The sequence below is a fragment of the Equus quagga genome, chromosome 8 (assembly GCF_021613505.1).
Source record: "Equus quagga isolate Etosha38 chromosome 8, UCLA_HA_Equagga_1.0, whole genome shotgun sequence".
NCBI classification, from domain to species: Eukaryota; Metazoa; Chordata; class Mammalia; order Perissodactyla; family Equidae; genus Equus; species Equus quagga.
The window spans coordinates 32,884,413-32,909,174 of NC_060274.1; the positions used below are offsets into that span (position 1 = coordinate 32,884,413).

A 24,762-nucleotide genomic window follows, 5' to 3' on the forward strand; every position below is an offset into this window, starting at 1 on the left:
CATGATCTTATACATAGAAAACCCCAAAGAATCCACAGAAAAACTATTAGAAATAATCAACAACTACAGCAAAGTAGCAGGGTATAAAATCAACGTGCATAAATCAGTAGCATTTCTATACACTAACAATAAACTAACAGAAAAAGAACTCAAGAACTCTATCCCATTCACAATCACAACGAAAAGAATAAAATACCTTGGGATAAACTTAACCAAGGAAGTGAAGGATCTATACAATGAAAACTACAAGACTTTCTTGAAAGAAATTGATGACGACATAAAGAGATGGAAAGACATTCCATGCACATGGATTGGAAGAATAAACATAGTCAAAATGTCCATACTACCTAAAGCAATCTACAGATTCAATGCTATCCCAATCAGAATCCCAAGAACATTCTTCACAGACATTGAACAAAGAATCCTAAAATTCATATGGGGCAACAAAAGACCGCGAATTGCTAAAGCAATCCTGAGCAAGAAAAACAAAGCCGGCGGAATCACAATCCCCGATTTCAAAACATACTACACAAAGCTACAGTGATCAAAACAGCATGGTACTGGTACAAAAACAGGTGCACAGATCAATGGAACAGAATTGAAAGCCCAGAGATAAAACCACACATCTATGGACAGCTAATCTTCGACAAAGGAGCAGAGGGCCTACAATGGAGAAAAGAAAGTCTCTTCAACAAATGGTGCTGGGAAAACTGGACAGCCACATGCAAAAGATTGAAAATTGACCAGTCTTTTTCACCACACACCAAAATAAACTCAAAATGGATCAAAGACCTAAAGATTAGGCCTGAAACAATAAGTCTTCTAAAAGAAAATATAGGCAGTACACTCTTTGACATCAGTTTCAAAAGAATCTTTTCGGACACTATAACTCCTCAGTTGAGGGAAACAATAGAAAGAATAAACAAATGGGACTTCATCAGACTAAAGAGCTTCTTCAAGGCAAGGGAAAACAGGATTGAAACAAAAAAACAGCCTACTAATTGGGAAAAAATATTTACAAGCCACTTATCTGACAAAGGGTTAATCTCCATAATATACAAAGAACTCACATGGCTTAACAACAAAACAAACAACCTGATCAAAAAATGGGCAGAGGACATGAACAGACATTTCTCAAAAGAAGATATAAATATGTCCAATAGACACATGAAAGATGTTCATCATCACTAATCATCAGGGAAATGCAAATCAAAACTACGCTAAGATATCACCTTACACCCGTTAGATTGGCAAAAACATCCAAAACCAAGAGCTACAAATGTTGGAGAGGTTGTGGAGAAAAAGGAACCCTCATACACTGTTGGTGGGAATGCAAACTGGTACAGCCACTATGGAAAACAATATGGAGATTTCTCAAAAAGTTAAAAATAGAAATACCCTATGACCCAGCCATCCCATTACTGGATATCTATCATAAGAACCTGACATCAGAAATCCCACGAGTCCGTTGCACCCCTATGTTCATCGCAGCATTATTTACAATAGCCAAGACGTGGAACCAACCTACTTGCCCAGAAACTGATGATTGGATAAAGAAGATGTGGTATATATACACAATGGAATACTACTCAGCCATAAAAAAAGACAAAATTGGCCCATTCGCAGCAACGTGGATGGACCTCGAGGGTATTATGTTAAGCGAAATAAGCCAGTCAGAGAAAGACGAACTCTATATGACTCCACTCATAGGTGGAAGTTAATATATTGATAAGGAGATCTGATCGGTGGTTACCAGGGAAAAGGGGGGGTGGGGGGAGGGCACAAAGGGGGAAGTGGTGTACCCACAACATGACTAACAAAAATGTACAACTGAAATCTCACAAGGTTGTAATCTATCATAACATTAATAAAAAAAAAAAAAGTGTCCAAGAACACTCATGGAAGTTTTCTTTTCTTTTATGTGGTAAATATACATAACATACAATTTACCCAAGAAAACGTTTTTATATAAGCAGTTTGTGACTTTGCAAACACATGGCTAAATTATTTTGGTACATAAATAATGAAAATTTTCTGTCTCGATCAATTTGGAGGATATAATTTTGCTATAAACTATAGTATTTGAATAATTGGGTTTGTGAATTATTTCACAATTAATCTTGAATAGTGATGAAAATCAATGTGGAAGGAAATATTTACCTATTATTGTGTAATTTTGCTTTCTGTTCTCTATGAAGCAGCATTTTGGTGTTAGATGCACGTAGGTTCAAATTCTCCAGCTCTGCCGCAGGGTGGCTGTCTGGTCTAAAGCAGGTTAATCAGTGTCTCTGAGCCTTTCTGTAAAACGTCCTCATCAGTAACGTGGCGACGCTGATATTTAATAAAACACTGTTCAAGAGTTCAGGTAGAACACCTGACACAGTTTTCTTCTAGTACTTGTTCCTGTGTGTCCATATTTTTCATGCAGTATGACCATGGTGCTGATAATACTTGTTTTCCTTTTTTACTTGACCTATTTCCATAGTGTAAACAATTTTCATAATTACTATCTTTAAAGTATTGAAGTATTAAAAAGTGTTATAGTACACCTATGACATTCTGCCACTAAAATAGATTGTGTGGTTCATGATGCCCTTTCTGTGGATAATATGAACCATAGACTTAACCTGCTTCTCTTAAGAAATAAAGTTTTTAAAAACCTCACTTCTTGAGGTAACTGTAAGCAAAACCAAGAAGAAACAGCAGAGCCGAGTTGAGAGTGGGGAGTGGGTCCTCAGGCTTCGCAGCTGAGGGATGCACTCCACACTCCAGCCTCAAAATGCAGCCTCAGTGTGCAGTGGCCCCCCCTTATCCTCGGGGCACGTGTTCCAAACCCCCAGGGGATGCCTGAAACCGTGGATAGTACCGAACCCTATATATACACACTGTGTTTTTTCCTATACATGCCTACCTATGGTAAAGTTTAATTTGTGAATTAGGCAGAGTAAGAGATGAGCAGCAATAACTTCTCTCTGGCATATCTGAATTGCCAGCATCACTACTCTTGTGCTTTGGGGCCATTTTTAAGTAAAGTAAGGGTGACTTGAACACAAGCACTGCAGATGCCACGATAGTCGATCTGATAACCAAGACGGCTACTAAGTGACTAACGGGTGGAGAGCCTGTACAGCGTGGATCCACTAGGCAAAGGGGTGAAGCACGTCTTGGGCGGATGGAGTGGGACCGAGCAAGATTTCATCACACCTTTCAGAGAGGTGCACAATTTAAAACTTAAGAATTGTTTCTTTCTGGAATTTTCCATTTAATATTTCACACCACAATTGACTGCAGGTGACTGAAACCATAGGAAATCCTCAGATAAGGGGGGCCTGCTGTATGGCTTTGCATGTCATGGATCTTTGGTTGCACAAAGATTGTCAGAACTACAAATATTAAATCTGAGAATATCAAGGATGTACCGTCCTTCAGCTAATAATGTTTTTAGTGTATGTGAACATTTTGTTTCCTAATTTTTTCATGAGTGATGCTTCTGAAGAGGTGCAGACGTGTTGTTTTTTCCTTTCTCTAGTAGTATTTCTTTAGGATAAATCTATAAATGTAGAATTACTTTATTAAAGGACACAGACCTTTTATGGCACTTGATGTAATTGCCAAATTGTTTCCACAGATACTGTAGAGATTTACTTCGTCCCTAGTCATGTAGTCTCAGCTGTCTAAAACTCGGGAATTTTATTTAAAATGCTTTGGAAGGTCTAATTTAACAGGTGAAATAATAATTTTAATTTATATTTCTTTGGTTGCTAGTGAATTTAAACATTTAATTTTCATATATTTGTGGTATTTCCTCTTGAATTATTTATTCATTCATATTTTTCTCCTATTTAACTTAAGGGATCACTTAACAATTTAGGTTCTTTTAAGGGCTTTGGATAATTTAGATTTTTTATCTAATCATATTCTTCTTTTTTCTTTTAGCTCCGGTAATAAACCGATTCACGAGGCGTGCCTCAGGTAAGTCTGACTATATTATGAATTTTGCTTACTAATGGTGACATTTTTTAAATGATAGTCATATTGGACAAGACAGTATGAAGAGAATAATTGCTTTAGAGGAGTAGTTTATTTGTTAGTCATTTTCCCAGAAAATACCGCCATCTGATACGGTCAAGAACTTGGGAGTATCCTCTGAGTGGCTGAACTTAGAGTCACACTGTGTGCACTCAGGCTGGTGTACGTTTTTTAAACGGAGACGCTCACCCCAATTTGTTTATTCCTGCTCCTGATAAATTATTATCTGCATGGTTTTTGGTTTACCAGCCACAATTTAGAAGCCGTGTTTTCAAGATGAGTAAAGGACATCCTAGAAACAGTGATGGATGACAGTTTTTAATAAGGTACAGGAAAACTCTTAAAATCCAGTTACAAGAACGTATCGTCATGGGGCCGTTTAGAATAGCAGCAAATTGGTTTACATTTATTAATGCCCCTGAGGCCATTGCTGTCTTAAAGCTAATGCATATTCACCGTGATAGACCCTAGCCATTAACAAGTGCTTCCATTAGATTCCTTATACTGTGTACCACCTACATTGGCAGGGATGTACAGGCCAGAAGTGAGGGCTTTTCTGTCCAAAATGGTTTAAGTAAAATGAGTTTGGGCATTGAAAAGGATACACTGTTATTTGGAAAATGCTCCTCTGTGGTATTCCTTCTTCTCTGAAGACAGAGGGCAAATGGAGTGTTACTATGTTTGGTGTGAAAAAATTACTCTTTCTTTTAAATATAACTAGAATTTTTTTGTTGAAAAGCACAAGAAAAACGTTTCAAACAGATCATCTTTGACATTTATATAATACAAATGAGTGATTTATTTAGTAAAATTACCTTATTTCCATGTGTGCCAGCTTGTTGTTGAGTGTTTGAACTCTGAGTTTTATTTTTGATTTATCAGCGGTTACTAGTGGAATGGCCTCTTACTATGTAGTGACCAGGTCGATGAGGAAAAAGACAGGGATTAGGAAAATGTGCTGTATTGGCATGGTATCTGCTTTACTCTCTTGAGCTTTTTGTAATCTCAAGGCATGTTTATTTTAGATGGTGAAAACAGAGAGTAGAGTGTGATGCCTTTTGTGTAATGAGGGATTATGTCCATGTCAGTAAGCCATCAGACTCTGTCCCAAAGTAGAGCGGTCAGGCGTGATCATCTTCTGGTGTTGTCTGTAGTCTTTTATGAGCAGCGGTGGAAACAAAAGAGGAGCAATAAGACAGAATCAGTAGTGTGATGTCTCGTCTTCGTGATGCAAAGTTCTTTCCATAAAAACATAGTCAAGAGTCTTAGAATAAATTATCTCCTTTTCTGCCTGAACTGTGTGACATGAGACGTTTATTTCTGGGCGAGTTCCTTTAGTATTGTTGTACAATATACTTATCATCAATTGATGGGTCAGCGGCTACCATATCTAGGTTAGTTTTGAAACACCATTATTTTAGTCCCCCCGCCACCGCTAAATCTGTGTCCAGTGAATGTCAGTACACTTGGCTGGAAATGTAGACAAGATGGAACTCCATACACATTAAAGTCAAATGTGGCATTTATTCCTAGAACGACAGGCAATAGGAAATGTCAGTGGAAACAAGAGGAAACAGTTTGAAAGAAAAATAAGGGGTTGGCCCTGTGGTCGAGTGGTTAAGCTCTCTTGCTCCGCTGCAGGCAGCCCAGTGTTTCGTTGGTTCGAATCCTGGGCACAGACATGGCACTGCTCATCAAACCACGGTGAGGCAGCGTCCCACATGCCACAACTAGAAGGACCCACAACGAAGAATATACAACTATGTGCCGGGGGGCTTTGGGGAGAAAAAAGAAAAAAAATAAAATCTTTAAAAAAAAAAAGAAAGAAAGAAAAATGAATAAGGTGATACCAAGTTTAGGAGTTGTATCATATATATAGCAATAAGCCTTAAAAGAGTAAAAATTGTTACCCTAAAAATATAACATGCTGGAAACCATTATGGCTATATAATAAAACATGACATATATATATATAATATAACATTCTGAATGTTATACAACATTTGTTTATAACATTGTTTATAACATTATAAATTTTGACATTGATTAATTATCAGAAGGCAAAGAGAAGTAACTTATGGAGTACCCCTAATCAGGCACTGGGCTAAGCATTTTATTTAAATTTTCGGTTTCTCAGGCAAGGGAAATAAAATTATATTTACTACCTTAGATAAAAAGAATAGTGGTATATGAAAAACAAGGAATGGGACCTGTTTGATCATCTACATGTCAATAACTTATTTTGACTTTATGGTTTTTTATGTAAGTTTGTCTAAAACTTTCCTGGCAAAGAAGAATGTAGAAACAGTCTTAAGATATCTTGAGGAGGAAATTCTACAGTTCTCTTTGTTAATTTAATGTAGTGGCTAAAAATAATTTAATTCAGTAGTGGAGGTACACATCAGTTTCTTTCTTTTTTTTTTTTGAGGAAGATTAGCCCTGAGCTAACATCTACTGCCAATCCTTCTCTTTTTGCTGAGAAAGACTGACCCTGAGCTAACATCCATGCCCATCTTCCTTTACTTTATATGTGGGACGCCTACCACAGCATGGCTTGCTAAGCAGTGCCATATCTGCACCTGGGATCCGAACCAGTGCACCCCAGCCTCCAAAGTGGAACGTGCGCACTTAACTGCTGCACCACCGGGCCGATCCCCACATCAGTTTCTTTTAAAGAAGCACTTCCTGAAAATAAAAAATAAATGTCTACTTAAGATATAGAAATTCATATATGATAATTAAAAACATTTCTTAGGATATCTTTTTACGATTGGAGTTGTTTTCAGAAATAAACTGTAAAACTTTAACGTAAGACCTGTAATTTAGGGGAAGAAAATTTCAACTGGAAATCTAGATGATATGAGTTTTTTCTTATTTATCTTTTTTTAATAGTAGTTACAACACTAAATGCTGTATGTATATATTACAACAATAAATATACTCTATGTTGTGCTAAATATTTAGTCACTGTTGACTGAAAGAAAATAAAAAAATAATATGTTATAATACGTTTCTGATCTTCTGAGTTTCCTAAATCTTTGAGGTTTTGTCTTTTGATTTTCATGCTGCATCTATCAAAAATCAGCATTTCAACCTGAATAATTCAGACCAAACATTTCTCCCTTTTATGCCTTTTTCTTTTGTTATGGTTCCTGAGGATGAGAGGAATGTTTATATTAAGAAAGTGTTTGACAAATACATTATTTAGGATCATTTTTACACTTTCCTCATGTTTTCAGGGCCCGCCTACAAACCTGTCAGTTTTTATTTCTCTAAGTAAAAGAAATGTTTCACTCAGTATTTTCAAACAGAATTCTTAGAATCTTAAGAGTTTATAGAGGTTTCAGGGTTTCATAAGCTGGTTTTCCATGTGGTACAGGAATGAAAGGCGTATAGTAGAGTATGATTAATGGAAATCCACGTAGATGGGTGTTGGAGAATAGGGCCTTGCCTTATGGGTTAGATGGGATAAGTTCTACAAAACATGATTGAAGCTGTCAGATGTCTTCTGAAATCTAGATAAAATGTATCTTGGTATCTTCCTGACAGCACCCTGTAACCTTATTTTTATTATTTATTCATTTAGTGTTGTTTTTAATTGAGATATAATTCACATACAACACTGTGTATGTTTAAGATACACAATGTGTTGATTTGATACATTTATATATTGCAACATGATTACCCATAACCTTAGTTTTAAACAGCACCCCCATCATCCTATTTTTAAACAAAAGAAAAAGAAATACTGCTTTTGTTCTTTTTTAACCCATTTCTACTCTTAGTAATTACTCCTCATCAGTACGTCTTTTTAAATATGTGGAAGTGATACACATAATCTATTTTAGAATTTTGATGGAATTAGCATTGAAAGTCTGGGGTTTAATTTTTCTTAAGGTTATTATGGGCTTTCTGTTTTGGAAGATTATTCTTTTTGGTGGAAAATTGGAAATATACCATTTATTGTTGTAATTATTAAAAATTAGTGGTAGGGGCCGGCCCCGTGGCTGAGTGGTTAAGTTCCCACCCTCCGCTTCAGCGGCCGGGTGTTTCGCTGGTTTGGATCCTGGGCGCGGACATGGCACTGCTCATCAGGCCACGCTGAGGTGGCATCCCACATGCCACAACTAGAAGGACCCACAATTAAAAATATACAACTATGTACTGGGTAGATTTGGGGAGAAAAAGCAGGAAAAAAAAAAGAACTAGTGATAGTAGTCGATGTAGTAACTCAGTAAATCTTTGAAGAGTAAAACTTTGAGCAATCGCCGATCCTGTTGGTTCCTTGTTCATCTAGTACATTATATGTGAAAGACCCTAGGGTGTGGAGTGTACAGACTTAAGTTCAGACCGCCTATTTATTGTGTGAATTTGCATGTAAGTTATTTACCTTACTGAGTTTTACTTTCTTATTTTCGTTTTCTTTCAGTGTGGGGTCATAACAGCTAGTCACGCTTGTTGTGATGGTTAAGTGAGAGAGTTTTTATAGAGCAGAGTGTCTGGGCTTTCAGAGATGTTGGTGGTCAGCCCTCTTCTCCTGAACATAGTTTAAAACAGAACAATAAAACCCTCAGCTCTGTACTGTAGCCCGCCATAAAAAACCTTAGAGAGTCATAACTATTTGATATTCATCTTTATATGCGGACATCTCTTTACTTTTTGTAAATTACAGTTTTTGAAAAGATTATAATGGTTTTCCTCTGTGGTTTTGTCTCTGAATTAAAACAAAAACAGGCATGTCCCATGAATCTTGAGACAATGCCTTGCAGCATGAGGTCATCCCTCTGAATTGTTTTTAACCTGAGATTTTATTTTGAAAAAAGTCAAACTAGTAGAAAAGTTTGAAGAATAGTTCAATGAACACCTTTACCTAGATGTCCCAATTGTTAGTATTTGCCACATTTGTATGCTCTTTTCCTTTCTTCCTGGTACACGCACATACATACACTTTTATTTTTTGTCCTGAACGTTTTAGGAATCCTGGACACTTCATCTCTAACAACAAGGACGTTCTACATAACGTAACGCTCTAGGAATTTAACCTTGATAACGAAGCTGTTAGCTAGTTTACATTCTAGAGTCCAGTATGCTCAGTTGTCTCGCTACGCCCCACTCCCTCTCTCTCTTTGTTTTTTTAATTCGAGCTCATTCAAGGATTTTGTATTGCGTTTACTTGTCATCATTCCGTTTTTCTTGCCTTTCATAAATGGACTTCCTGAAATTTTTGAAATCTGCTCTTTTAGAGTTCTGAAGGCTATCCCAGCAATGACGCAGCCCCTGGATCGCCTGTCAGGAGTCCTTAGATTGCAGGGGCACGTCCACTGCCTGGTCACTGTGCCCCAGTGATGTCTGGGAATCTCTGTACTGTTTTCATGGACTGCTGTTGAGCATTGCTTGCCCTAATAGATAGTTATTTTTTATAATAGAAGTGAAAATTGAACTCCAAATTATAAATTTGCGAATTTTCTTTTCTCATGTAGCTCATCAGCCACTCTAATTTTTAGCCATAACATGAGCCTTGAATTTTATAGTATAGTTTTAACAGAGCTAAAATTTTACAATTTTCTAGCATTTGGAATAACGTAGAGGTGAAATTAAGTCTTTAAATCTCACACACACACTGTCTCAAAGGACATGTTAAAAACTCAGTGAAATCACCCCAAACAGAAAATGATTAGTTCCCAAGAAAGTAGTGAAATAGCAGAAGTTCAGATCTTGTCTTGAATCCAATTCAGGGAACATATGCTTCCTTGATTCAGGGAACATATGCTTCCTTTTGTTTTGTTTTGAAAATATTTTGTAGCCTTGGTGTTCATTGTTTTTTACATTAAACTTATTTGATGAGAACTTTTAACCCCTGAATTATTTTTTTTCCTGAGGTCATTCTCATATTGTCAAATGAATTTGCTGGCGTGAATCTGTTTACGTTTATATTTTGTTTTTGAAATGAGCTTCGTTTTGGAAGCTGGCTTCAGGCTTGGTAATCTCCGACTAGATAATGCACACCAGGGGAATACTGCTTTAATTAATTGTTATAAACTGAGTCATTCAGCAAACATTTCCTGAGTCCCTACTGTGTGCCAGGGATGCAAGAAGAGTGAGATGTGGCCCTTAGCAAGTTCCTAGTCTGGCAGGGAAGCTGGCTGGGACTCGGCGTGGTACATACCGTCGTATCCACAAAGAGGAAGGGATAGAACTTAGGTTTTTCGAGAGCGTGGCTCAGAGAAAGGCTGCCATGTGAGCTGGTCTTTAAGGCTTGTAACGTGGCTTTCAACAGGAGAGTAGGGGGAGTATTGTGCTTGATCACTAACAGCTAGCTATTTTTATCATAAAGTCTCTTTTCTTAGTCTGCTGCTCTGCACTTGGCCCCCGCCGTCGAGCAGCTGTGGCATGGAGGAAGCGGATGCCATGGCCACGGCCAGCAGGGGCTTATGGCCCGGAGTTGTTTCTGCCTGTAACTCACCGTTGCCCCAGAGTGTGCCTGTCTCCTACCAGGGCAGCAGTGTAGGCTCTGCATTCAGAGAGACCTCGGTCGGAGTGCCAGCTCTCCTCCTCACATAGCCACTTATTAAAAGTATGTGTGGATGTGCCTTAGTCACTTTTCTAAAACTCCGTTTCTCCAGGTATAAAATGGGGATAAAACCTATCTCACGAGATTATTGTATTGGTTAATCCATGAAAAACAGTTGAGGGCACAATCTTCCGGTCCGCTGAACTTCCTGCCTGTACCTATGGCCCCATTTAGGGACAACTCTACCACCTTGTACAGCCAGAAGTAGTTACAGAAAACTGACCATCGTCCATATCCCCAAAAGGTTTCGGGGCCAAATGTGTTGGGGTGGGGTGGTGGTGGGGTTTATGATGAGGATCAAGCCTGCCCCTGCCCCAGGGAGAAGCCCAAGCCGTCCAGGAAACATAGGATGTCCTGACTTAATCCGATCTGATTCTTATCTGAAGTTATAGGACCACCCAATAACCAGACCCCGCCTGCACTGAGACCATTTTAACGATTTTTTTTCGGTGATCTTTCCTTTGTCTTGTAAAGAAATAACTCCCATACCTATGCCTTATAAATTTAGCTCTAACCCTCAACACATTGCAGCCCTTCACTGCCCATGGGTCCTGTCCCCATGCTATTCTCCGAATAAAGGAGCACTGCTACCAGACCGAAAGTCCGAGAAATCTTTCTTTTGACTCTCGGCTCGCTGAGCCCGCATCACTTCGAGTCTCATCAACTTTGAACTTCAGGGTCCACTACGTGCTGATTGAATGGCCTCGAGCAGGTTGCTTAACCTTCTGAGCCTCGATTTCATCATCTGAAAATGAGGCTAATGCTAGTACTTACCTAATGGAATGGTGGTGAGTATTAAGTAGGTAACATGTGGGCAGTCCCTAATGTGGAACCTCGTACAGAGTAACTGTGGCTCTCAATATTTTAGAGCAGGGTTTCTCAACCTTGGCACTGTTGACACTTTGGGACAGATAAATTCTTTTCTTTAAGAGACCGTTCTGAGTGTTGTAGGATGGTTAGCAGTATCTTCGCCTCTATTCACTCAATGCTAAGAGCACTCCACACCCTCTCCCCCTGAGGCATGACAATCAAAAATGTCTACAGGTATTGCCAGATGTCCCCTGGGGAGCAAAATTGCCCCCGGTTGAGAATCACTGCTTTAGAGTCAAGAGGGCAGGTTTTTGTATGCCTCTCAGGAAAGAGTGGTAGATGATTTTCTGTCAATCTATAGGGCAGAATCCACACACATGATTTTGCTATGAGTAATGACATTTTTCTTATTTAAATAAAAAACCAACCTTCTTTCCAAAAAAAAAAGAGAAACACTTGACATAGTATTCTCTCTATTTTGGTTTCACAGTCTCAGCCTGTTGTCCAGGTGTGTCTCCTGGACAGGCAGGGGCTTCCAGGAGCCTGGACTGGATGTAGAGATGGGTCAGAAGTAGCTGGTGGACTGCAAAGCTTGACATGGAGAATTCACTAGAAAGATGACACCCAGGGTGAGGCTGAAACCGAGAGTCAGACAGTCCAACCGAGGCACCAGGGTGAAACGAGAGTGCAAGCACTGGGCAAGGGGAGTGAGAGAGATGGTGGAGGGTGGACCTAGAGAGGTTCTCAGAGATGCCAAAGTACAGGCCCTGGTGCTCTTTGTCCAGGCTTCTCCCAATAGAACCAAGTGAACAGAGCGAGTGCTGCTGCCATCTCATCCCCAGCCTTATCGCTCTCCTCCTTCATATTCCAGCAGTACTAATTTACTGACATTTCTTACGCATTCTGTGTGCTTGCATGCCTTAGCATGCTGTGAGACAGAGAGCCCAGTGGAATCTATGGGAAGTGTTGAGTCTCTGGTTCTTTCTTGTTAGGCCCAAGAATGAGAATTTGATTATCTCTTTAACTTAATTGCATTTTCTCCAGAGCTCTCTTTGAGCCCTCCAGGGAAGGGAAAAAGGAAGGCAGTAGTAAAAATGTGACCAACAGTTCAGGGCCGGGCGGGGTGTCTCCTGCTCCTGCAGTGTCCTCAGACTCTTTGCGTCAGCAGATGCTGAGGGACTTGGAAGATGGCCTGGGCAGCCTGTGTGGCCCACTGACCCGCTCCTGTGTCCTGGTTGCTGTACGGACGTGAGCAGATAGGATGGATGTTTGAACTTACCACGACCATTCTCTAGTGATCAGAGTTTAGGTTGCTACTCCACAAACTCTGTGAAGGACCGGCCCCCCACCACCATCCATTGCAGACCAGTACCTTTGTAAAATATCATAAGATTGTCATGGCAAGATGGAAATTTATCAAATTGCTGTAATGGTTCCTAAACATGCCCACTCTGTACTTAACCTCATTGTGGACCGCTGTGGTTTGAGGGACGTGACATTACTATGGTCTGTATGAGGTATGAAAGTTCTCATAAAAAGCTTTTATGTGAGAAAATTACCCAATTATCTAAAAGAACTGACTGTTAAAAACAAAACCAAAAACCATATTTGGTTTTGCTACTTTGGCGTTTTGTAAGAACAGACTCTAGGGGAGGACGGTGGTATATGGCAGCCCCAGGTCCGTGATCCTCATATTGTTACTCCATCGCCTGGCGTGTGCCTGTTCCTGTGTGGGGCGCTCCGCAGGCTTCGCTTGTCTGGCCTTGCTGCAGCTCACCCCCCAACCGTGTTCCCTGCCCCTCAGCATCGAGCCTTCCTTTCTGGGTGCCATCTGTGTATAGAGCATGTACTCTTGCTGCTGGTACTCCTGCACATCCTTCGATGCTGTGTGTGGTTGTTCGCGTGTCTTTTTCCTTCTACTAAACTGAGCATCATAATTAACGAATTGAGAGAAAAGGGCGTTTCTGGATGAAGTCGAAGAAAAAATAGAATGTGAAGTATGGAAGTGGGCGTACTAGAAGGATGAGAGGATTTGGCCGGATGTGTATAATGGGGTTTAAGATTCCTGAAGTAAGGCCCGGCTCATATGTAGTTACGGGCTGAGACTGCTCAAGTGGATGTTGGATGAAGTTTTACTGGAGTCAAGGAAGTGAAAAAAATTTGAGGATGGGCTTGGACATTCATTGAACTCTTCTGTGATGATGGCCAAACTGGAGTGGAAGGAAAACTGAGGAGAGCAGCCTGAATGCCATGAATCTCAGGCGAGCACTGGCGTTTGCGTGGGAGCACCAGGTAGTGGTCCGGATGCCAGTGTGGGGAGCTGTGAGAGCCCCTCACTGTCTTTTGGATCGCACTGTGTGCAGGCAGTGGGACCTTCTGAGAGAAGTGGTGTTCTTGGAGAAGAACCAGGTTTCAGCTAAGGCAGAGAGGTGTCAGAAATGTTTCCTAAAAGCACTTGAGAGTGTGGGGAAAGCGTTGGAAAGGAGTGTAGAAGTGGATGGGAGGAATCCACAGGTCAGCAATTCAAATGAGCGAATATTTATTGAGCGGTTACCATGGCCAGGCTCTGGGCTAGCCACTGGTGCAGCAGCAGTAAACACACCGGCCCTCCGCATACTCACAATGGAATGGGGAGGCTTCAAGGAGTGTGGAGATGACCCTGGGGAAAAGGCGGTTGTCCGGAGGGTTTTGTATCTTGTGGATGACCAAGGATGACGGCACAGTTGGGTCATGGGTCTTTAGGTGCTGGTTTGTTCACTCTGAATGCTTGGTTAAGTAAACTTTCCTTTCCATGAGGTTCCCAATGAGAGCACTTGAACCTTCTGATATTTACCGCAGTTCTGGAAGGCAGTATGGTGTCAAAGTGAAGGGCTTGGATTTGAAGCCATTCTTTCATTTATTTTTCAAATATTCAGTGAAGGCCTACAATGTGTTTGGTGCTGGCCTGGGCCTGAGACAGACAGATGTGGTTTAGGATCTTAGTTGCATCGTTCATTAGCTGTATGACCTTGGGTAATCTAAACTATCTTCTGTAAAACCGGGTTATTGTAATTCATGGAGAGAATGCAGGCAAAGCTTTTTTTTTTTTTTTAATAGCACAGTGCCTGAGACATCTAGTGCTAAATAAACTGTTATATATCACTAGGCTCAATTTGTCGAATTTTAAGCTAATAAAAATGCCATAATATTAGTATCTCTGTTATTTTCTCTTATAACTTACCCCACTTAATTTTAATTGACCAAATTACATAATGCAGCTCCCCTACCCCACCCTGCCCCGAGCTTAATCAGATTGAACCAGCTGCTGCTTGGAGCTGATTACTGGAGAATGTTCCTGTTGCTGGGTTCTGAGTTTCTGAGAGCCCAGCAGTGTCTTTTAAACTAGCTAATCATTTGATCGTGTTTTCTGGTATTTTAAAAATTAATGGTACAACTAAAAACCAAATTTTGTATCCCAATCTTCTCTTTTTTTTTTACCACTAACAAGCAGGGCTCGCCTCCACCAGCATTACCGCCTTTTTTTCCTGTGGTCTTGAGTTACTAAAACCAGAGAACATTGATTTTTTTGTTGTTCTTTTACATAAGACAATATAATCACACTGTTAAAAAATTAAAATATAGATTAATGGTGTATTGTTTTCAGAATGGTAGAGAAGAGGCGCCTTTCCTTTGATATTGTTAGACCTATTTCAAGGAATCATGAGTGTTAACATCTTTATCGACCTCCATCAAAAAAGGTGGAACTGACCCTCTCCTTGGATATTTAAAAAAAGAATTGCAAATTATAGCTCCCATGTAAAAACAGATGTAGACAGTTTCATATGCTCATTGCATAACATAGAGTAATAGGGTACCAGATGCAAAGTGTTCCAGAAAATGTGCACGGCTCTTATGCTGTGAGGTCATTTTCAGAGCTGTGTTTCAGCAGGTTGCTGAGTGGTGATCTGCAGTAGAAACTGAAAACTTAAACTTCCCTTATCGACTCTTGTGGCTTTCTAAAAATAAACTGCTACTTTCAAGTTACCTTTTCATATGGTATTTTCACTTTATTCTGGTTCCGTGGCCCTATTAGAATGTTGCTTTGCTTCAGCGCATTTATAGGAAGGAGACGATTTAGTTTATTTTAAGTACATTTCTTAGGTTTGAGAGCTGTTCTTGAAATTAGAATAATGAAAAGACTGGTAATCCAGAATCATATTTTATTGATTAAAAAATAAATATTCATGTTGTATCATATAGGCAATTAAATTAGAAGTTAAAAGAAATTCAAATTTTTCTTTAGTTAAATTATCCTTTTAGAAGGAATTCTTGACGCTCAACTCTATAGGTTGATGGGACCGACGAACAGGGTTGGAGAGTTGTAGCTACAGGAGAGTCACATGGTATGTGGTATCCTGGGGAGAGATTCTGAGGCAGAGACCATAATGTATTTCCAAGGCAGCCTGCGTGTCCTGTTAAAAGATAAACTGAGGCATAATAAACATTTTAAGAGTTTAAGCAAAAATATGTTCCAGTCGGGCAGCATCTAATCTAGCAAATAGAAAGGAGCTCCAAGGAGCTGTCCTAAATGAAGGACTTTTATAGGCAGAGGGAGCAGGAACAAGGAAATGATACTAGGCAAAAAGGCAAGTTGGTTATTGCAAGGTTCCTTTCCTCTAGGGAATGGCGGGGGTCCATCACGCAGATTACCTAACTAAGGCTGATCACGCGAATCCCGCTTGACTGGTTTAAGATTCCATTTCTGGGAGAGCCAAAACTGTAAGTCAGACTCGGTTTGGGGCTTAGCAGAAATGACTTCATTTTGGGCCTGTTGGCTTGTTTTTAACAGTCCCAAGTGTTTTTCATGAACTTCTAATTCCCAAAGCTTTTTTTCCCTTGCTTTTATCTAAGAATAAATTCCTCTAACAAGGGACGTAGCTCAAAAGTTTGAATAAGGATCAGTTATTCTGGTTATCAGCCTTAGTGGTCTAATTTGTGAAAGTAGATGATGATGATAATACTAAGATGTACACAGAGCCAGGTACTGTTTATCAACTTTACTTTCCCTGTGATAACCCATGAGAATCACTGCTACCATCTTATCCTCTCCATTTTACAGGTGTGCAAACTGAGGCACAAAGAGTTTAACATGCCTAAGGTCATGTTCTTTATATTTTTTAGTATTATTAAATTTATTCTTGAAAGTGGACCCAAACTAGTTTTTAACTGGTTTATTAAATGGGAGTTATGGGCTAGTAGATATAAAAATCTTGGATACTTCATACCCAAATCATGCAGTTCTTTGTGAGGATTCTGCAGGAAATAAATCAAACAACTTCTAGCTGTTTTTCCAGGTTATAATTTTCATCCTGAATTCTGAAATCATGTTAAATATTTTATACACTAAATTCTAACAAAGTAGAGAAAAAGCAAAGGTTTAGAGTAATTTCTAGTACCAGGATTGTTTTTCTACATGTACTCTTATAGATGAAGCATTTATTGTTTAATAACACCAAGGGTATTCTTTATATTTTAATTAATTCATCGTTTGAATTTTCTATGCCCCAAATTACAAAATAGTTTACATTATTATGCTTTTAGCCATCAGTTTAAGTGATTCAGATTGGGTTTTTTTTTCTTCTTTAAGTATCAGAAAAGGTTTATTAGAAAATTCTCGCCCTGAGCTGATGTAGCATATGATACGGTTCTTCCATTCATTAAACACCGACTGGAGGAAACACGCTTGTTTCCAAAGTAGGTCCTTGTACAAAATGTATAAAAAGCAGTTTCTGATGTGGTTTTTGCTCTCCCTCCTCCTTGACATCTTGATTCAGATTAATTTTGATCTAATTTTAAGTATTATCCCCTTCCTTTTTCAAAAACTAGAAATCTGAAAATACTGGATTGCCACCCAGATTAATGGATAAGTACCTGAAATATTGTAAACCATCCTACTGTTTGCTTATACATGGAATTAACTACATTTCTAGAAATGATTTGCTTGCAGTTTAGTCAGGTTTATTATTTCTCTTTGTTTCTCTCTGGATAGGGAAAAGAAAACCTCCTTAATATTGGGAAAATCAATTTAATTTCTATTTCAGTGACTGCCCAGTATATCTTTTCCAGCTGTCTGTCAATCAGATGGAAGATTAATGATGCAGGCGTCCCTAAGGAAGATGCTGAGAACTGAAGAAGTCCTGTTTGCTTGTTTGCAGAATTGCACTATTAGACACTCTACTCCTTTGCAGTTATGGATCCTATAAAAAATATAAAGATCTGGTTACGTCTGTTTGTATAAGCTAGAAACCAGTGAGATCATCCCGCTGAGTGACTTAAAAGCTTGTGTGAGATGCTCCACCCTGATTTGGAAGGAGAGGGTGAGATACGAAAGGACCAGGGGAGGAGGCATGGGTGGAGGGAGGGGCGAGAGGTGATAGTCGGCTAGTTTTCTCCATTTCAATTTGAAATCATTTCCAGCTCTCCCATACCTTGAGCAACAATAAGTCAGAATCTTTTTTTCTTTTTTTTGACCTTTTTAATGATGTGATGTTTCCTACTGTATATTAAGATCAACTATTAAAATTTTTCTAAAATGGAATCTTTGTGAATCAGTATCCATGTTTTTTATAGTTGTGATCAGTGTGTACATATACCTGTTATGTCATTTAAACATTTTTTATTATAAAATTGATACATGCTGGGGCCAGCCTGGTGGCACAGCGGTTAAGTGTGCACATTCTGCTTTCGGTGGCCTGGGGTTTGCCGGTTCGGATCCTGGGTGTGGACATGGCACCGCTTGGCAAAAGCCATGCTGTGGTAGGCGTCCCACATATAAAAGTAGAGGAAGATGGTCACGGATATTAGCTCAGGGCCGGTCTTCCTCAGCAAAAAGAGGAGGATTGCAGCAGATGTTAGCTCAGGGCTAATCTTCCTCAAAAAAAGAAAATTGATACATGCTCATGGTAAGAAAGTCAAATAGTACAAAAGGGTATAAAATGAAAACTAAAGGTGCTTGTGCCTGCCATTGTTCCCAATCCTAGACCTGGAGATAACCACAGTTAACGCTTTCTTAAGTTCTTTCCTGGACATTTTAATGCATGTACATATTTAGCTGGAATTAAAATTATATCCAGCTTTGCACATTGCCTTTTCACTCAACAGTTTATCCTGTACTGCTTTTCATGTCCTTACATCTAGAGGAACCTTATTCTTACTTTAATGACTGAATAATATTCCACTATATGGATGTGTTAGTTTATATAACAAGGGTGTTTAAATTTCAGGTACGTGTATCTTTGCATAATTGTGCAAATACATCTATAGGATATATTTCTAGCAGTGGAATTGCTTAGTCAAACGTATGAGTAAAATTTGTATAGGTATCGTCGAATTGCCCTTTAGAACGGTATACTAATTTGTATATTCATCTTATGTTTAACATGGTGTAAAACACTCAGTAAATGTTTAGCAATTTGATAGGTCAGCTATGTTTTGCATTTTTTTATTTATAAGTCAGGCTAAGCATATTTTCATTATTGTTGACCATTTGTATTTATTTTTTCTTTGAACTACCTTTTCAACTTTTTTCCCCCTTACTGATTTGTTAAGTGAGCTCTGAGGTCAGATGGCTTTGGGTTCAAATTTAGGCTTTGCTACTCATTAGTTGTTTGACCTTGAGAGGGTTATTTAGTCTCTCTGAATTTCAATTCATTATCTGTAAAATGTGGTGGTAAGGGTACCTAACTCGGGGGTACTGTTAATTTATTAATGAGATAATCAATGTAAAGTACTTAACACATTTTGTAAACTATAGCAAGAATATAATATGTTTGCTAGTAGCATTACTAATACTACTGAGATTTTTTAAAAATTAAGAATAGAATTTGTCAAATGCCTTCATAGCATCCATATGATCATTTGGTTTTTCTCTGTTAGCATAATATATGGTAAGTTGTATTAATAGATTTTCTAATATTGAACTACCCTTCTATTCCTAGAATGAACTGTGTTTGGTCATTACATTAATTGTTAATCATGTTCTTAAAATTTCACTAACATATACCAACTCTTTAGTATAAATCAAAACATGTTTTTTGACACAGAATCAAGCTCTGAATTTTAGGTATATTTCAGAGAACATTGTTGAATATGCTTTCCTGTTTTAGGTGAATAATTAGGGATCAGAGCTAGGAATTGTCCATTTAGAAACTGTTGGTTGAAACACCTACTGACCCCAACAAGAGACATTTATCATGATTCAGATGTACTAGTCAGTATATGTAGCAAGCAGCAGTTGTTCCATCCAGCTATGGAGCTAGAAATGGTGTAGGGAAATGGCATTTTGTTTCTGCTTCATACTTTCAAGTCTATTGAGATTATATGTATTTCATGGCTTTTAAAATAATAATCACAGTGTAGTTTTATAAAACTGCAATGAAACTTTTTCATGCATAGGGAAGTGTTATCTGTTCTAATTTGTGCCTTTTAAGGACGTTTGCAGCTCTCAAATAGTATGTTTATATTGTTTCAATGACACAAATCCTATTACTTAAGATTAATTTTACATTTGGACTCTAACAGAGAAATGAAATAAATATATAAGGAGCATTTGTGCAAACCACTTCTCATGGTTTTCCTTCTGAAAACCATTTTCATTCATCAAATAATGATTTCTTAATTCTTCTTTTCCAACTTCAGAAATATTAAGGGCATTAGAAATGTGATATGCCTGGGGTAAATATATTTTATAATGAAAAAGTAAGAATTTGGGTTCCATGCTATGGGTCCATTCTGTATACAAACTTGTATATAATTAGAACCTGGAATTCCAATGACAAACACTTTGAATAATCATAGTCGCTACCATTTATTGAGGGCTTACCATAAGCTAGCAACTGTTCTGAGTGCTTTACGTGTGTTAATTCGTTTTATTCTTAAAACAGCTCTATCCAACAGGTACCGTTGTTGTTCTAATACCACAGGTAGAGAAACTGATACACAGAGGTTAAGTCCTTGCCCACGGTAACAGTGACAAGTGGCAGAGACAAGATTCAAAGTCAGGCATTCTGTCTGCAAACACTGCACTCTTTTAGATACTTCACTCTGTTGACAAGATGGAACTACCGTCATTCAATAAATGTTTATTGAGTGTCTACAGTGTGCTGGAAATTGTTAGTTGTTGTAGATGTGGGGCAGTGCCATGGGGAGCAAGACACAAGCTCCCTGCTATCATGAAGCGTACATTCTGTGGAACAGAGGAAAGACACGGACTTCCTAGTTTATGAAGGTTCTCACAGGTGTGGCGGGTTGTGTTTTAGAAAGGTTTTTTATGGTAATGATGACTGTTGATCACCTTTTCTCTGTTTGCCTGCTTGGTTCATGAATTCCCTCTCTTGGCTATCGATGGAATGCTTTGCTTTCCTGTAGACCCTGGAGCCTGGGTGGTGGAGGGGGACGTTCCTGTGCTTTAGCATCTGAAGACCTGGGTAGGAATCCCAGCGCTCCGCCGTGGACTAGCTGTGTGTGAGCCCTGAGCTTTAGTGTCTTCATTACAAACCAGGCATTGGATGCCCTACCCCCTGGGGTGGTGGTTAGGATTAAGGGAGCGCAGGTCCCTAGCACGGTGCTTGACGTAGAAGGGGCTGATTAACTATTAGTTTCCTCCCTTCTCCACATTTTCCAGTCTCAGTAATTTTCAGTGAAAGCTTTAAATGCAGGTGGAGGGACTAAATTTCGTTCCCTGTAAATGACGTTTAACTTTTTTCTTACCAGAATGCCATATTTGTTCACAGTTTTTTTTAAATCATTTACGCAAATATTGAGGAAAGTTGATGTTTGCAGGATAACTGAGAATTAATATTCATAAAAATGTCGTCTTGAAGGAGTTAAGTACAAAAAATGCGTCATAACACTTTCCTCAAAATTTCTCCATATAACATTGGTATATTACATTACTGTGCTAGAATTTACTTCTGTATTCTGTACCATAAAAATAATATATTTTATTTTCAAATTACTTTAAAAATGATATTGCTTCTTATTTGCTTATACTTAGTAGAACCACGTTCGTTTCATTAGAAACATCTGTTTCTGGCATTCAGTAACTCAGTGTAATGTGATAATCAGATTTTATTGTACTGTAGTGAGCTCCTGATAGAAACCGTATCTGTTGATTAAATTATTGCTGTGTATGCTTCCTAACCTTGGCCTTTGTCTCTGGTCTGTCGCTGGATTAATGCTGACTTTCACTGTTGCTTTTCCTTACTTTCTGTTTCTTTTGCTGCCATACCAATTACTGCACACACACAGTGCTGTGACAAGGCCAGGTGATCTCTCTTGATTTAGTCTTCCTCTTGTTTTCTAACTCATCTGGCACATCTCTGTCAAAATATCCTACATGTCATACATGATAAAGTCTATACATTTTAAATTGATGTTCAACTCAAGGCTCTCAAGAACCTACACTCATTCATTTGTAACCCTATTTTCTGTTACCCCTAACACAGACCTTCTCGTCCACCCATACTGGGTGCCTGCAGTATTCTAAACATTCTTTGATTTAAAACACATCGTGTAATCCTCCCATTAACTTTTTGAGTAAGATACTGTTGTTATTGCCATTTCGGGACAAGGAAACGGAGGCACAGAGAAGTTAAATAAGGAGTCCAGAGTCCCTCGGCTTGTCTGGAGTGCAGTTGGAGTTCGAACCCAGCAAGTTTCCCTCTAGATGTGCGCTCTTCAGCACAGACTTTCTTAGGGGCTAAAGCCTCACCCAGGTGTCATCCTGAGTGAGAATCTGTGCTGTAACTCAGTTCTTCAGTGGGTGACGCATGACATTTATTTACATGTTGGTGGGGGGGCGAATGCCTCTCCAAGGAGGTGACATTTCAGCGGGGAGATCGAGGGAGAGCAGGGTGGCGGAGCTTGGTGGGGGAGGACTCCAGGGGAATTGTGCGTGCAAAGGCCTGGAGCTTCCTCATTCACAGGCAAGTGTGAATGTTTGTCTATTCCACTTCATCCTGCTGTCTTTTGATAGCGTAAGCCAAATACATCAGTTGTTTTCCAAGATGCGCTCCTCATGTGATTCCTGGACAGCTGGCATTTCTTTAGTCACAGCAACTCCATGAGGCAGGTCTTAATAGCCACATTTTACAGATGAGAAAAGTGGAGATTCATAATGCTTTAGTAATGCCCAGAGGTCACACAATTAATAAGTGGTATGAAAGACTGACCGAGCTGGGATATGCCTCACTCTGTCTGAATTCTGTGCTCTTTCCCCACACTGTAAATCGGTCACTCTCTATATAATCACAGATGATAATTGATACTCCTGCCTTAACTGATGCATTAATCTTCCTAACCACGTTGTAAGCTAGTAGAGTGCAGGGACCCTATTTAGTACTTGTATTGTCATAAACACGAAGCACAGCTTTACAAATAAATAGTCTATAAATAAGAGTTGTTTCCATGTGTTCGTTTTGCTGAAGCTAGAGGCCTTTTGCATATGGTAAACAAAATTTTAATAATTAAAAAATGAGTTGTTTGCAGGGTGCGTATATCATCTTCGTAAAAACAGTAAAGCTGTTTAAAAAAATACCAGCTAGTGGTTCTGAAACCCATGGAACGTAAAAAACTAAATTGAAGACCTAAGGCCAACCTTATTTGTTTTGCAAGGCAGCAAAATTTGGTGGCAGAGAATAATTTCGATTTTGCAGACTATCTTTATCATTTATATTGTCTGACTAATAACACAGATAAATAATCATGGGTACTCCTGTCAGAACCACACGTGGCCCCCGAGTTATCTGTCACCCACTTTTGTTGTTATAATTCCATCGAATAGTCACTAGAGTTTGAACTTTTTATTTTGCAAATACCACTTCCTTATCAATGACTGCTCAATGGTTTTATTCTTAGTTCTGTTTGGTAATTGATTGGACTTTTATTATCTTGTTATACTTGTCCTGATCTTATTGAACCAGTGTTCCCCTTAATTTCTGATGTCTCCTTGGTTGTGAGAGACTGAAATGCACATGGAATTCAATCAAGTGAAGTGGAAAGTTTATTGGAAGAGTAGTGGGGCCTCACAAAACCACCACTCCACAGGGAGGGCAGGAGTGCAGCTGGGCCTCAGGAACAACTGGAACCTGGGTTTTGAACGCTGTTAGGAATCTCTCCATCTCTTGCCTCTGGTTCTCTCTCTTGCTGTAGACTGCTTCTCCATATGGGGGGGATATGACCGCCAGAGCTCACGCTTTACAGAAGTAGCCACCAGAAAGAGACTGCCCTGACGTTCCCTGTGATTCAAGCCCTCAGAAATCCCAGGAGCAGCCTCTAATTAATTAGCCCAGCCATCCTGGGTTGATTTGGAAGTTGTCTCATTTTCCCATCGGGGTCTGCTGTGACACAAGGCTCAGAAACCATGACCTCACCTGGGACTAATTTTAGCTGATCCCAATTTGGATTATTAGAATCATGTCTGCTAGCTGATTATTAGGTTAGACTGGCTGCCCTGAAGAAGCTCTCCATCTTTCTTTGTCGAAGGCAGCTTCTCTGTTGTCCCTCTGAGCTTTCTTTCCAGCCTAAGGGGACATCTGCTGTGTACCAGCACATTTGCAAATCCAAGACAGTTGACAAGCCGTGAGCTCTGTGTGAGAGGAAGTCACTTGCTTCACCACCTGCCTGCAGGACTGCAGGTGACCCACTTGCGTGTGTCTTTTTCTGTTAAGAAACATTACCGTTTTATGATAACATAATACTTTACACACAGAATGACAACAGATAACAATGCCAGACAAATGTCGCTTCTCTTCAAAAGAATGGGGCTATTATCTTGCATATCAATTCATCTAGCTTCTAAAGGAAAAAGCCCCAAAGAAGAAATAATGCTTTATATTTATATGACGAATTTTTCAGAGATAAAGTGGGAGCCTAAAGGTCACTGTAATTTTCTTCTTACAAAACTGTTTTTTGATGTTATTTTCTTCAGAACATTAAGAGCAGCCAACAACCTGGTTCCCTCACATTATGCAAAATTATTGCATTTTTAAATCAGATTGGGTATTTTTTTCTCCTAGACTTGGAAAGGTTTTTAATTTGTGAGAGGACAGCTTTTTTTGTGCTAAAATGTTTGTTTTTGGAATGTTTATACTCTGCTAACTATAGAAGAAATGGATTTATATCTGGTTGGTTGTGCTGTCACTTCTTTTAAATTTAAAAGCTTTTATCATTAACTCACTATTTGCAAGACAGTCTTCAATGCATACTGTGAGATTGCTGAAGATGAGTAAGATGTGGCTTGTACCGAAGTCCCTGGAAGAGCTGACGGGGTACCATGACTGTCCTACCGGATACTGGTAGGACCCGTTCTGTGG

The 24,762-nt window shown here is 39.1% G+C and overlaps 1 protein-coding gene across 1 annotated transcript in view; it reads left to right on the forward strand.

Moving 5' to 3' along the window:
- Positions 1 to 24,762, forward strand: part of PRKAR2B (protein kinase cAMP-dependent type II regulatory subunit beta) — a 109,247-nt gene that overhangs the window by 26,399 nt on the left and 58,086 nt on the right. Inside the window, exon 2 of the mRNA XM_046670520.1 lies at positions 3,937 to 3,972. Coding sequence (XP_046526476.1) covers positions 3,937 to 3,972 — 36 coding nt within the window. The remainder of the gene's footprint in view (positions 1 to 3,936; positions 3,973 to 24,762) is intronic.